The sequence below is a fragment of the Rhincodon typus genome, chromosome 6 (genome assembly GCF_021869965.1).
Source record: "Rhincodon typus isolate 14 chromosome 6, sRhiTyp1.1, whole genome shotgun sequence".
Classification (NCBI taxonomy): domain Eukaryota; kingdom Metazoa; phylum Chordata; class Chondrichthyes; order Orectolobiformes; family Rhincodontidae; genus Rhincodon; species Rhincodon typus.
In genome coordinates, this window is record NC_063337.1 from 15,239,176 (window position 1) to 15,252,273 (window position 13,098).

Below are 13,098 nucleotides of genomic sequence, written 5' to 3' on the forward strand. Positions count from 1 at the left end.
CTTCCTTTACTTGGAGTGAGAAATGCCTGCAATAATCCAGCAGACAAAGGTATTTTGCTTTACTCGCAAGACTGTGAAGTGATTAGATGCAGAGATTGCCAGAGGAATAAACTGTGGGTCAAAAGCTCTTTTTTTTGTTTGGCTTTTACACTCTGAATAACTCGCTGAAAATGTATGCATGTATTTCTGACAAAATAACCTTGGCTGTAATTCCACCTGCACAAGCAGTCATGGGTCAGGCTCTCTCATGAAGAATAACTGACATTGGTGGAGGACTGCCGGTCCTTGTGCACATGTGCCTCAACATGTATCTTCTGTTTGATGCAAAGATAATGAAGAGAAGAAAATTCGGAGAAATCAAGTCCTGAATGTCTGCAGATAGGATAATTTGTTAGGAATAGGGGTCCGGATTCTTGGGAAGGCAGGTTTTCCCAGCCCATTGCCCAAAGGGTTGGTGGGAACTGCTTCCTGCCAATACTGGCCACCATGCATTAGTTTGACACTCCAAGGAGATTTAACTGTCTGGAGCTGGGAGGTTCTGTATCTCACTTGAGGGAAGGTCCTGCCCCAGAGAGCTGTCAGCCAATCTTCATGCAGGGAAGTGGATGTGAAGAATATTGGATCAGCAGACTTGAGGGGCTGAATGGCCTACTCCTATTTCATATGGTCTTGTGATCTAATAGTTGGGAATAGGCAGCTCCCAGCCTTACCAGAAGCCGCAGTGGACAGGACTAACTCCTGGGGTTCAGGACCAGTTAAGCATGTAAGTCTTCAGGCACAATGGGAAGAAGAGGGGAGGTGAGGCATGTTGGGCTTGTGGACAGATGGAGTGCAAGTAAGTAATAGGCCCAGGCCTATTTTATGGCAGGTTGTGATACTGAAAGGAGGTTGCAAATGGATGTGCCCCATCTGAGGCTTGAGCAGAGTCACCAGCTCCCTCCCCAACAAAAAAAAAATTTGCCTTAGTGGGGAAGGCTGGTTGGCCTGGGCTTTGCCTCTTCCATGGTAAAATTGCAAAGGAATTAGCGCAGACAAGGGGGCTGGAGGGCAGAATTTTATGGGCTCCCCTGCTGGTTGCAAACCTGCTGGCAGGAGAGCATGAAATCTGCCCAAAGTGTTGGTTTGATTTGATGGTTAACATTGGCTTTATCTTTCACTATTTATGGCAGGTGCTGGACAAGTACAACCCTCCAGACCACTTCCTTCCTGAATCGTACACTTGTTTCTTTTTGCTGAAGCTTCCCAGATATTCCTGTAAACAGGTGTTAGAGGAAAAGCTGAAGTACGCTATTCATTTCTGCAAATCAATCGACACTGATGATTATGCTCGTATTGCACTAACTGGAGAGCCAGCTGCTGATGACAGCAGCGATGACTCTGATAATGAGGACGCAGACTCTTTTGCATCTGATTCCACACAGGACTACTTAACAGGCCATTAGAGGAAGGAACAAAAGGAAAGAAATTAGACTTGCAATCAAGCATTTTGGGTGTACCTCTGGGTAACAACATCTTCAAAATATGCTGCAGGAATTCAGATTCTCTTCAAAGAACAAAAGTGGATGGAATAATGTGGAAAATTTAGAGTTCTCAGAATCAACCACAGCGGACAAATGTAATTATTTATTGCTTACCATAGCCGACTAATACTTTAGAGCCAATGTGTTATTTAGAATATGGTACTTTATCCCTCACAAACACAATGCACATGTTTTGTTTGATGAGGTTTTACTTTTGTTGCACAATACTATATAACCATAGACACAGAATTAGATTTGAGAGCCTCTTCTTTGTGTTTACTAATTGTTTGTTTTTTAAAATGTGTTTTAGTCCAGAGGTAACATAGCAACATGAAGTAGCACCCAAAATGAATTTCTTAAGCCCTTTCACTGTGGTAGGGTGCAATGTCAAGTTGTTTAGGGTCTCAATATTTGTTCTGTCATGTGCATTCTTTCCCTGCTGTATATTGAGGTAACGTGCAACAACTGAAAGAGTATTATAAATACTATGTAAGCTGACTTTATTAGCAGTGTTTGTTTATATGACAGTGAACATTTTGAATGTTGTATCATTTAAAGTTCGATATTCTTAAAACAGCAAGAACACATTACAAATGGTCTCAACTCTTAGTACTATTGGTCTTTTTTTCCCTTAAGTTTTAAAATTCTCCTAAATGTGCACAGATTAACTCCATTGTGAGGTATGAGGGCAGTCATTCTACTTACATTGACAAATGTACATAATTTGATAATTGTGCCATGTAAACACACAAAGTAAATTCATTCATTTTCTTGTGAATAAAACCTTGGTTTAAACAACTTAAGTCAAATCTGCCCCAGTTATTAGTTTGTTTTAATGCCACATTATTGTTAGTAGTCCCACTAAAAAAAATCACTTGTATGCTTTTTAAAAAATAGATTTTCTTTACACACACAGGAGCAGTTTGTATTGGCCGTTGAGTCTACTGTACAATTTCAATTGCCATGCATCTCAGTGTAGGTATCAGCTGTGACTCAGTAGTAGCACTTTCACCTTGTCTGAAGATTCAAGTCCAGCTTCAGAGAATTTGAGGATTCTTGACTGACGCTCCAGGGCAATTTTTAAAGTGCTGGCTATTACTTAGCCCTCAACCACCATCAGTAAAAGCAGATTATCTCATCGATATCATATTGCTCTGTCTGAAATCTTACCATCCATAAAGCTACATTTCCTGTATTATAAAGTGATTACATTTCTGAAGTAATTCATCAGCTACAAGGTGCTTTAGGACAAACCGATTGTGAAAGACTATAATTCTGTTTGCTTGCCTATTTCCTACTTCTCAAATATTGACAATTTTTGAAATATTTAAATCCCTTTTGAAAGAATGGCTATTAAAGGTGATGTGTCCTACATTGTCTCAATTCTTTGTAAACGTTTTTAAAACCACTTTGGTTCCATTTCCTTGTTAACTAGGTACTGGCCCAGTCAGCCCTCTAAGACAAGTCTGGCAGCACAGAATCATAGTCCTTCTTCATGCTGAACTTCAAGCTCCAAACTCTCTCCATTATCAAGGCTACATATTTGCACTTTGCAAATTGTCCCCTCTGTATATCCAACACATCCATCCTAGTAAATGCCGCCTTCTCATCTGTTCTGTTTCCATTTAATTTTGCTTCTCTGTCATCCGCCTTGTTGAACTCTTGTTGTCAGTCATGGCTGAGTTGGTAGCACACTTGCATCCGAATCAGCAGATTATGGTTTCAAGTCCTGCTCCAGGATAGTTTATCCTGACAAGCCAGTGCTAGGCAATTAGAGACAGTGGCCTGGAATTTCATCCTCAAAGTGGATGGCAGGAGTCAGGAAAATGTCTGGCTTCACCCTTCTACCTCCCATGAGCAAAAGGGTCCACAAAGACAGGATTTTTATTACCAGCTATAGGGCTAAACTCAGGCCAGTTCACCTCGGAAAGAATTCTAATGTAGCGACTGGCCAGGAGTTGAGGTGGGCTATCTAACTGGTCCACTTTGGTGCTATGGGACTTTGTTCCAGTTATCATATTTTTAAAAAAATGACGTTGTTTAGGTCTCACCCCTCAAAACCTCTCAGTCCACTCCCACGCTCTCTTCTTGCCTTATTCAGGCCTCACCATTCCCCATGGCTTATTGTGACACCCCACCTGCCTCCAAATGACTAGCAAGCCCCCTCCTACTTCTCCATGGCTCCACCTGCCTCTAATATATGTCATTGGCTCCCCCAATGTTCCATGGGTCGTCATACCAGCCATGTCAAGCTGTGCCTCTCACCCGTACCCCATGGCTCCTCGTGCTCCAATGCTAAGCAATGCCTGTACCCAATTATTTCCATTGATTCCTCATGCCTTAATTATATTATGGCACCTCCAAACCCACTCTCACATTATATAGAATCAATGAGCCCTACATTGACAATGAGATGATTAGAAAAGCTTTCCTAAAATAAAAGTATTGATAAATTTCCACTTTGTTTTTAAAAGAAATCTTTTTGCTGCAGGGCAATAAGTGTCAATCATCAGACACTTTAATGTACAATAGCAGAAACTGCAAGCACCTGAAGCCGCCTTCATTGTACAATTGACAGAAAAGTTCAGAGCTCTGAAAGCAGCAACGTTTTCCAGGGAGTCAGCTGTTTCAACAATCTTAATGAATGCCTGTGTGTTCGACAAAGCTGGCAATGGGGTTGGGAAGTCTGGAATCATTTTCCACTCACTGTTTTCACCTGTTCACTGAGTCTCTTCAGCTCCATGAAAGTCCAGGCCCATGAGTTCCAAATGAGACATTCAGCTGTTCTTCCCGTGTATCTGCTCAGGTGGATGTTGAAGGCTCCCGTTAGCATTATTTCAAAGTCGAGCTGGGGCATTATGCCTGGTGTCCTGGCCAATCTTTACCTAACATATAAAAGCAGACCATCTGGTCACTATTGCTGTTTTAACTGCTTCATTTCCTTTATTACAGCTGTGGTTGTACTTCAAGGTATGTATTTCTTTGGCTGTAAAACTCTCTTAGACATGTAATGGTTGTGAAATGCAGCACATAAACACAAGACTTTCTTGTTTATCCAAAAGATGGCTATCTGCTGTCTAGCTTGCTTTCATTCCTGCTCCCATTGACCACATGTTTCTTCTCCTGCAATCACTTGCATTTAAAACGTGTTCAGTTCATTCCAAGGCCTTGTTCCATACTATTGTGACCTTCTTCAACCTTGCATTCCCTCACGCTCACCCCCACTTTGGTTCTCTTGAACTATTTTCCATGCTCCTTCCTATCTCTTGCTACTGGTAACAGAAGCTTGACTTGCCTTGCCTTGGCTGTATTCTCTGGAACTTCCTGCCTGAAGTGTAAAAAAGCCTTTGCAAAGTCCATTAATAGGATCAAGCTTTCAGTCGTCCTAAGTCACGTGCAATCATCTGTTCCTTTTATTGCTTTTTATTTTTCTTTATTTCACCTGAATGTAAAGCACTTACTGATGCTTATAAGTTAATTACGTGGTCATAGGATCAATCATAATTTCATAAAGCACAGAAGCAAGTCATTTGCTCAATTGAAATGTGGCAGCTCTTGGAAACAGCAATTCAAGCAGTAACACAACAGTGACACAATTGTCAGTTGTCTAATTGCCAAGCAGTGTCTTAATTTCTGGTGAGTTAATGTTTGGAGACTTTTAAATATTGAGTTGGCTTCTGAAAAAATACAGCCTTTTTGTGACAGACTTGACATGATCATCAGTGAGATGACATTTTGTGTGTTCTAGGTCACTTGATTAATTGCCAACCTGAATCGCCAGTAGAATCTGAGAGGAGTTTTCAGATTGAAAAAGGCATCAAACTGAAGGGAGGACAGTGTAGAACATCAAAAGGATATTGACACATTGGTGAAGTAAGTGGACAGATGGTAGATGAAGTTCATTGCGGAGAATTGTGAGATGATACATTTTGGGAGAAGTGTAGAGAGAGTATAAGATAAACTACCATTTTTAAATGTGTGCAGGAGCAGTGAGACCTGCATTGGGCCCATCAAAGATGTATAATTAGCTTTTAGGCCTAGATACAGAAGATGCAGAATTCTTAATGAGTGTTGTCTCTGTCTTCACAAAGAAGAGGGGTGATGAAAATATTCTGGCTAAAGAGGAGGAGTGAGAAATATTAGAAATATAAGAAGTATAATGAGAGAGGCAGTACTGAGAGTTTGGCATCCTTGAACATGGATAAAACACCAAAGCTGAATGCATTGTATTCCAGGCTGTTAAAGAATGCTAGGGAGAAGATGGTGGATGCTGTGATGATCATTTTCCAGTTCTCACTAGAAACAAGTAATGTATCAGAGGTTTGTGAAACTTGTGCCATTCACCTTAAAAAGGTAACTAAGGATAGGCTGGTCGGGCTAATTATTAGAATTAATTCTGAGCAACAGGGTATATTGTTATTTAGGCATGGATTAATTTGGGTCAGCATGGATTTGTAAAGGGAAGGTTGTGCTTGACTAAATTGAATTTTCTGATGTGGTAACAAAGAATTGATGAGGGTGGTCCAGTGGCTGTTGTCACGTGGATTTTAGTAAGGCATTTGACAAGAAAAGTAAAATTCCATGGGATTCTGAGAAATGTGGTGCATTAGATCCATACTTGGCTCAGTGACAGGAAACAAAGGGTAATTGTCATTTTCTTATTTTATTCATTCATGGGATGAGGGCATCGCTGACTAGGCCAGCATTTATTACCCATCCCTAATTGCCGAGAGGGCAGATAAGAGTTAGCCACTTTGCTATGGGTCTGAAGTCACACGTAGGCCAGATCAACTAAGGACAGCAGTTTCCTTCCCTAAAGAACATTAGTGAACAGGATGGGTCTTTCCAACAATGGATTCATGGTCATCATTAGATTCATCATTCCAGATTTTTATTGAATATCTGCCGTGGCAGGATTTGCATCTGGGTCCCCAGAACATTATCAGGTACACTGGATTAATGGTCTAAAAGCAATGCCCCTAGGCCATCTTCTCCCATGAATTGAAATTTTACAAATAAATATGGTTTCCAGTGGCATTCAACAGGGGTCAGTGTTGGATCCCTTAGTGTTGTTGTATATGTTTAATGGTTTGCATTAGATTTTCTGTGTAGTTGATACTGAAGAACCTAACTGTTGACTCCAACGTAATGTAAATGATTTGGCTAAGTGGGGAGCAAAGTAGCAAATGTAATTCGATCCAGGGACGTGAGTTATGCATTTGTGAAGGGCAAACCAAACAAGGGAATACACCATAACGGGAGTTTATTTGAGACGGGTAGAGTAAGTGAGAGACCGTGGACAGGTTTGTGAAGGTGACAGATATAGACAAGGTGCTAATGTCAGAATATAGCAACCATTCCTTTATTGGATGTGGTGTGAAATACAAACACAGGGATGTAATGCTAGAACTATTTAAAACCCTGGTTAGGCCACAGCTGGTCACTGCATTACAGGAAGGACACAATCGCTCTGAAGAGAGTACAGGAGATTTACACAAATATCGTGAGGCTTTGAATTGCAGCTATGAGGAAAGATAAGCTAAGGTCGTTTTCCTTGGAACAGAGGAGACTGCTAGGTGACTTAATTGAGGTGTATACAATTATGAGAGGGCTAGACAGAGTAGTTTGAAAACTCTTCTCCCTAATTGAAAGGTCAATTACCATGGGGCACTGAGTGTATGGTTTTTTTTTTTAAGAAGGATTAGAGGAATTGTGAGGAAAAGTTGGTGGATATCTGGAATTGCTGTCCGGTGTGATGCTGGGGACAGAAACCCTCAACATGTGTATAAGATGACTTGCTTGGCACCTTATGTTGCAACCTGCTATGGGGTCCAGTGGTAGAAGCTGCGGTTAGAATGGTCTGCTGTTTTTTCCTTGGGTAGCAGAGACGTGATGGGCTGAATTGCCTCTTTCCACACTAACATTTCTGTGATTCTAAGGTTTCTCTGAGTATAAATTTACATAAAGGCAGGAGAGAGTAGACAATGAAGTATACAATATCATTAGATGTGGCATAGAGTACAAGTGCCAGGTGGTTATACTGAACTTATAAGTTAGAACTAGTTGAACTTGAATTAGTTAGACTTCAACTGCTGTATTCTGTGCAGTTCAGGGCACCGCACTTCAGGAAAGATTTGAATGCATTGCAGAGAGTGCAGTAGAGATGTACAAGGATGATTTTAGGGATGACCCCTCTCATGACGTTATGAACCTCTATAAGGTCACCCCTCAACCTCTTACGCTCCAGGGAAAATAGCCCAGCCCATTCAGCTCAATAGCTTGAGCTGTCCAACCCTGGCAACATTCTTGAAAATCTTTTCTGAACCCTTTCAAGTTTCACAAAATCCTCCCTATAACAGGGAGACCTGAACTAAACGCAGTATTCCAAAAGTGGCCTTACCAATGTCCTGAACAGCCGTAGCATGACCTCCCCAACTGCTATACTCAATGCACTGACTGATAAAGGCAAGCACAGCAAACACCTTCCTCACTATCCTATCTACCTGTGACTCGACTTGATATGAGGAAAAAAAACATTTTCACACAGCGAGAAGATCAGATCCGGAATGCACTCTATGGAAGTGTGGTGTAGGCATTCAAGAGAGTATTAGATGATTGTTTCTGTTTAAGAAATGTGCAGAGTTGCAGGAAAAAGGCAAGAGATTGGTGAAAAGTCATTAATACCGATACAGTGTAGACACGATGGGCTGAATGGCCTTCTGCAGTGTAACATATCCCTGATCAGGGATGTGAAAAAAATAGAATTGTATTTTGAGTGGATACTTTCCACACTTGATCACGCTATTTCTAGAATTGATCTTTGCCTCCGAACTGTTGATTCTTGTTTTGGTTATCCTGAAGCTGACAATCGGAGAAGGATGCAATGCAGAATGAAAACACCAGGCCTGTGCTGGTCCTTTGCACAAGCTATCCAATTAATCCCACTCTTTGATTATTTCTCCATAGCCTTGCATTTTCTTCCCTTCAATTAAAATCATAGAATTCCTACAGTGTGGAAGCAGGCCATTCGGCCCCTCGAGACCACACTGACCCTCTGAAGAGCATCACCACCCAAACCCACACATCCTACCCTATCCTGTAACCCTGCAGCTCCCATGGCCAATCCACCTAGCCTTCACATCTTTGGACCATGGGAGGAAACCGGAGCACCCAGAGGAAATCCATGCAGACTCCGAGGAAATGCAAACTCCACACAGACAATTGCCAGAGGCTAGAATCGAATCCGGGGTCCTGATGCCTCACAGCATCAGTTCTAATCACTGAGCCACCGTGCTGCGTAACCAATAAAAATTGTTCATCTTTCAAATGTTGTTATTGAATCTGCTTCTGCTACTTTTTCAAGGAGTATCCCAGATTACAGCAGTTTTCTTAATTTTTAAAAGGCACATTTCCACATATCATGTGGTAACCACATTTCTGGTTACTTTATCAGTCACCTTAAATTAACTATGTCCCCTAGTTACTGACCCTTCTGCCACTGGAAACTCTTCCTCCTCCTTGATTTTGATAAAGTAAGCAGAAACAATTGCATTGTTTTGATCACTTCTATCAAATCTCCCCTCAACGTTCTTTACTTGGAGATGAATAACCTCAGCCTGTCCAGTCTGCTATGTCACATCTCTGCTCTGTCTTTAGGGCTTACATCCTTCCTAACCTGAGGAGTTAAACATTGAACAGAATACATGAGCTAGGGGCCTAACCCATAAGAGGATAAAACTGTAAATAACTGGCCCCAGTGCTGATCCCTGTTCACTCCACTAGTTACAGGTTACTAGTGATGAAAATCCCCCCTCCCTGCCTTATCCGAACTGTGTCTTCTATTAGTTGGCCCCAATGCCACAGGCTCTTATTAGACAGCCTTATGTGTGCTACTGTATCAAATGCCTTTTGGAAATCCAGATGTATTTCCTCGTCCTCCTTCATCGATCTTGCTTGTTGTCTTCTCATAGAATTCTAATAAATTTATCAGGCATGACTTCCCTTCATAGAGCCACCTGAATCTGCTTGATCATATTATGTATTCCTAAACACTCTGTTATTAATTTCTTTAGCATTTAAATGTTTCATGTTTCATGTTAAACTAATTGGCCTATCGTTACCAGATTTTTGTTTCTATCCCATTTTGAATAAGACATATAAGCAGTTTTCCAATCCTTTGGGATTTTTCTAGAATCTAAGGATTCTTGGGAGATTGATGCCAGGGCATCCACTGTCTCTGTAGCTACTTCCTTTAAAATTCAAACATGCAACCCATCAGGTCCAGAGGACTTTTTGGCCTTTGGCCCCATTAGTTTATCTAGTACTTTTTGGAAGTGATAATAATTGTATTTACTTAATTCCCCCCTCTTCTCCCTTGATTATTTGATATTTTTGGAATGTTATTACTGTCTGCTATCATGATGCAAAGTGTTTATTCAGCTTGACCGTCATTACTTGATTTCCCCTTTTTTTATTTCACCAACCTCATTCTCTAAAGGGCTTAAGTATCCTATAGCCTGTTTATTATAATGACTTACACAAATAATCGGTTGTTGTTTAGCCCAGCTTCCTTTTGTGCTCTATTTTTCTATTAATAAAGCCAAGCATTCCATATGCTTTTTTGAAAGAAACCTTAGAGTGCCCTGCCGCCTTCAACGATCTGTGCTGCCAAGTGTCTCTGTCCTACAAAACCCTCTAAGATTGTATCATTTTGTGCATATTTCCCTCTTTATTTCTTCTTCTAAAATGCGTCACTTCATTTAAACGGGAACTGATGCTGATGATTCTTTCATTCATACCCGTTGTGTCAACATAGTTACATTTTACCACAAATAGCTGCTCTAAGTCAGCCTCTTAACCATGAATCAAATAATGCTGTGATGTATTTAAATCTGCTTGTCACTAAACAAGGTTTAATGTTCTCAGATCAGAGATTAGTTTAAAAATAGAGATTGACCTGATTATGATTGTGCCGTCATCTGGAATTTTTTTTAAAAACCCACTGAATCTAGATTTGATTAAATCAAAGACTTATTGTCTATCAGTGTTGCTTCCATCTTCAGCCATTATTGTGTAGAATTGAGAATGATGGTTTTAATACTCTTTTAACTTATTTTATCAAACAAATATAGCAGAAAAGTAAAGTTTAATAGAGAACAAGGTTAAAATGGCAAGGAATAAATCTTTGAAACTTAATTCTTTGTTGTTTCGATACAAGTTTTAAATAACTTTCATTCAGTCATGAAATGTGCTTGTCTCTGGCAAGGCAACATTTTTTGCCAAACCTAACTGACCATCCACCTTGTTGCCACAGTTCATGTGGTGTAAAAAAGCAGGATTTAGGGAAGAACAAGGAATCTTGGTGTGGCGTCTCGAAACAACTCCACTTCTTTTAGAAACAACTTAAGTTTTCTATTACTCCTTTCCTAATTGGAATCCAACATAGTTTGATCAATTCCATCAGGAAACCAGCAACGTGCTTTTCAATGTTTGCTCAGCTGTCATCCTAACTGGCAAGTATGTCTGTATGTTGGGTACTTTGCATTGGAGTGGGATTGTGGAATTTGTGGAACTTTCATCTTAGGCTATCAGTTCAGTTGTGGGTGTTTTCTTTTCTTTCAAAACTTTTATAAAGTTAAAAATGGGATTGGAAGCTATTAGAATGAGTCATGCCCCCCATATCACCCGTCCATTGCTCATTTCGGAACTGGAACTGCAGTTTTATGTTCAGATATTTTTGGGAGTTGTATATTTAGCTTTTTAAGATGTTTTGATTTGATTTTTTTCTAGGTCTGACTCTGGATTATCTTTCAGCAGTAACCTATTATCTTAACTGTTACAAAACATTGAACCTTTTAGCATTCAAAATTATATGACATTTGGGAACTGTAATTCAATGGCCCAGAACTTGCTGTCACGAGCTGGCTTTAACTAGATTTGGCCTTGCATAGGCACCAGAATAGTGCCAGAATGAAGAACCTCAGGTAAGTGGATATAGCAGGCAGATGAGATTGTCACAAAGCAGGAGGGGTTTCAGGGGGAATTAGTGGTTCACTCTTCATTGGCAGGATTGTTGATAATTATAGGATTCAAGTTTAAGATAATTGGCAACAGAAATAACCCATGGGAGGTAAGGAGAAATATAGAGCTAGGTATAAGCTTGAATTCACTGCCGAAAAGGTGGTGGAAGTTTCTACTTGGCTGCAGGGCCTTTTATCGGCAGTCCCTTGTGATTGAGGATGACTTTCATCCTCTCCACTGTTGGAGCCCTGAGATGACTAAACAATCCAATACAGAATCCACAAACCCTGCCCCAAGTGGTGTTTGCTGAAGCGAGTGTGTGTGCGTGTTGTGGCACAGCTTCACCGACCACCAGGAGACTCAGGCACAAGTTACAACCATTTATTCAAGTGTACACCATAAGACCCAGCCTTGAACAGTCTAAGACCGTGCTCTGAAAAATACTAGAAGTTCTCGTGTATGTACCTTAGGTCCCATATCAAAAGACACTGAAGCTCAGTCAGGGATTAAGAACCCTTTCTTCTATTTTGGTTCATACGCGTATGATAAGCTTTACATTTTGGAGATGAAAGGCACTGTCTATGATTATCAATCTTGGAAGCAAGGAACTCTGACATTGGAACACACAAACTAGCAGTATTTCAGTGAGCTGGTTTTGGCAGGGGAGATAAATTTGTGATTGGGCAGCTTTTTCATGCAGAGGGTGGTGCATGTATAGAATGAGCTGCCAGAGGAAGTAGTGGAGGCTGGTACAATTAGAATATTTAAAAGGCATCTGGATTTATGAATAGGAAGGGATATGGGCTAAATGCTGGCAAATGGCACTAGATTAATTTAGGATATCTAGTCGGCATGGACAAGTTGGACCGAAGGGTCTGTTTCTGCGCTGTACAGCTCTGTGACTATTAGTTTTCTTATTTCCCACTGTACATACATCAAGTAATGTCCTTATCCCCAAAGACCTATTTCTTTGCTGATTTGTGCAGTCAAGATGCCTCCTGTTCCCTATCAATCACTTCTCACATTCCTAGTCTTGCCACTTGCTTCTGAGCCTTATGTGGCTATGGGCAGCAGATACATCGGAACATCACCACCTGCAAGTTCTCCTCCAAGCCACTCACCATTCTGACATGGAAATATATCAGTGCTGCAGGATGAAAATCCTGGAACTATCCCCCTGACCCAATCATATTGCGCCTTGGGAGCCTACAGCCTGATGCCTAAACATAGAATTCACCAGTTTTAAAAATCTCCCCAACTCCGGCCTCATCCCATGTCCAACCCTTCCTCTCATCCCCCCCTCCATGATCTGACACTACCTGTCCATCTCCTTTCCCACCTACCTGCCCCACCCTTCCCACTGACCAATCCCCACTACCCCTACCTGCATCCACCTATCACCATCCCATCTACCTTCCCCCAGCCCCACTCTTCTTTCGTATATTTATTTCCCAGCTCTCTTCCCCCTTGCCAGTCCTGATGAAGGGTCCAGGCCCGAAACATCAACTCTCCGGCTCCTCTGATGCTGCCTGACCTGCTGTGTTCCTCCAGCTCCACA

At 41.1% G+C, this 13,098-nt stretch overlaps 1 protein-coding gene across 1 annotated transcript in view; it reads left to right on the forward strand.

Moving 5' to 3' along the window:
- herc2 (HECT and RLD domain containing E3 ubiquitin protein ligase 2) overlaps positions 1-2,323 on the forward strand; it is a 231,921-nt gene extending 229,598 nt beyond the window's left edge. The window contains exon 88 of the mRNA XM_048597893.1: positions 1,170-2,323. Within this exon, the coding sequence (XP_048453850.1) occupies positions 1,170-1,442 (273 nt within the window). The 3' untranslated portion in view covers positions 1,443-2,323. The remainder of the gene's footprint in view (positions 1-1,169) is intronic.
- Positions 2,324-13,098: the final 10,775 nt, after the last annotated feature.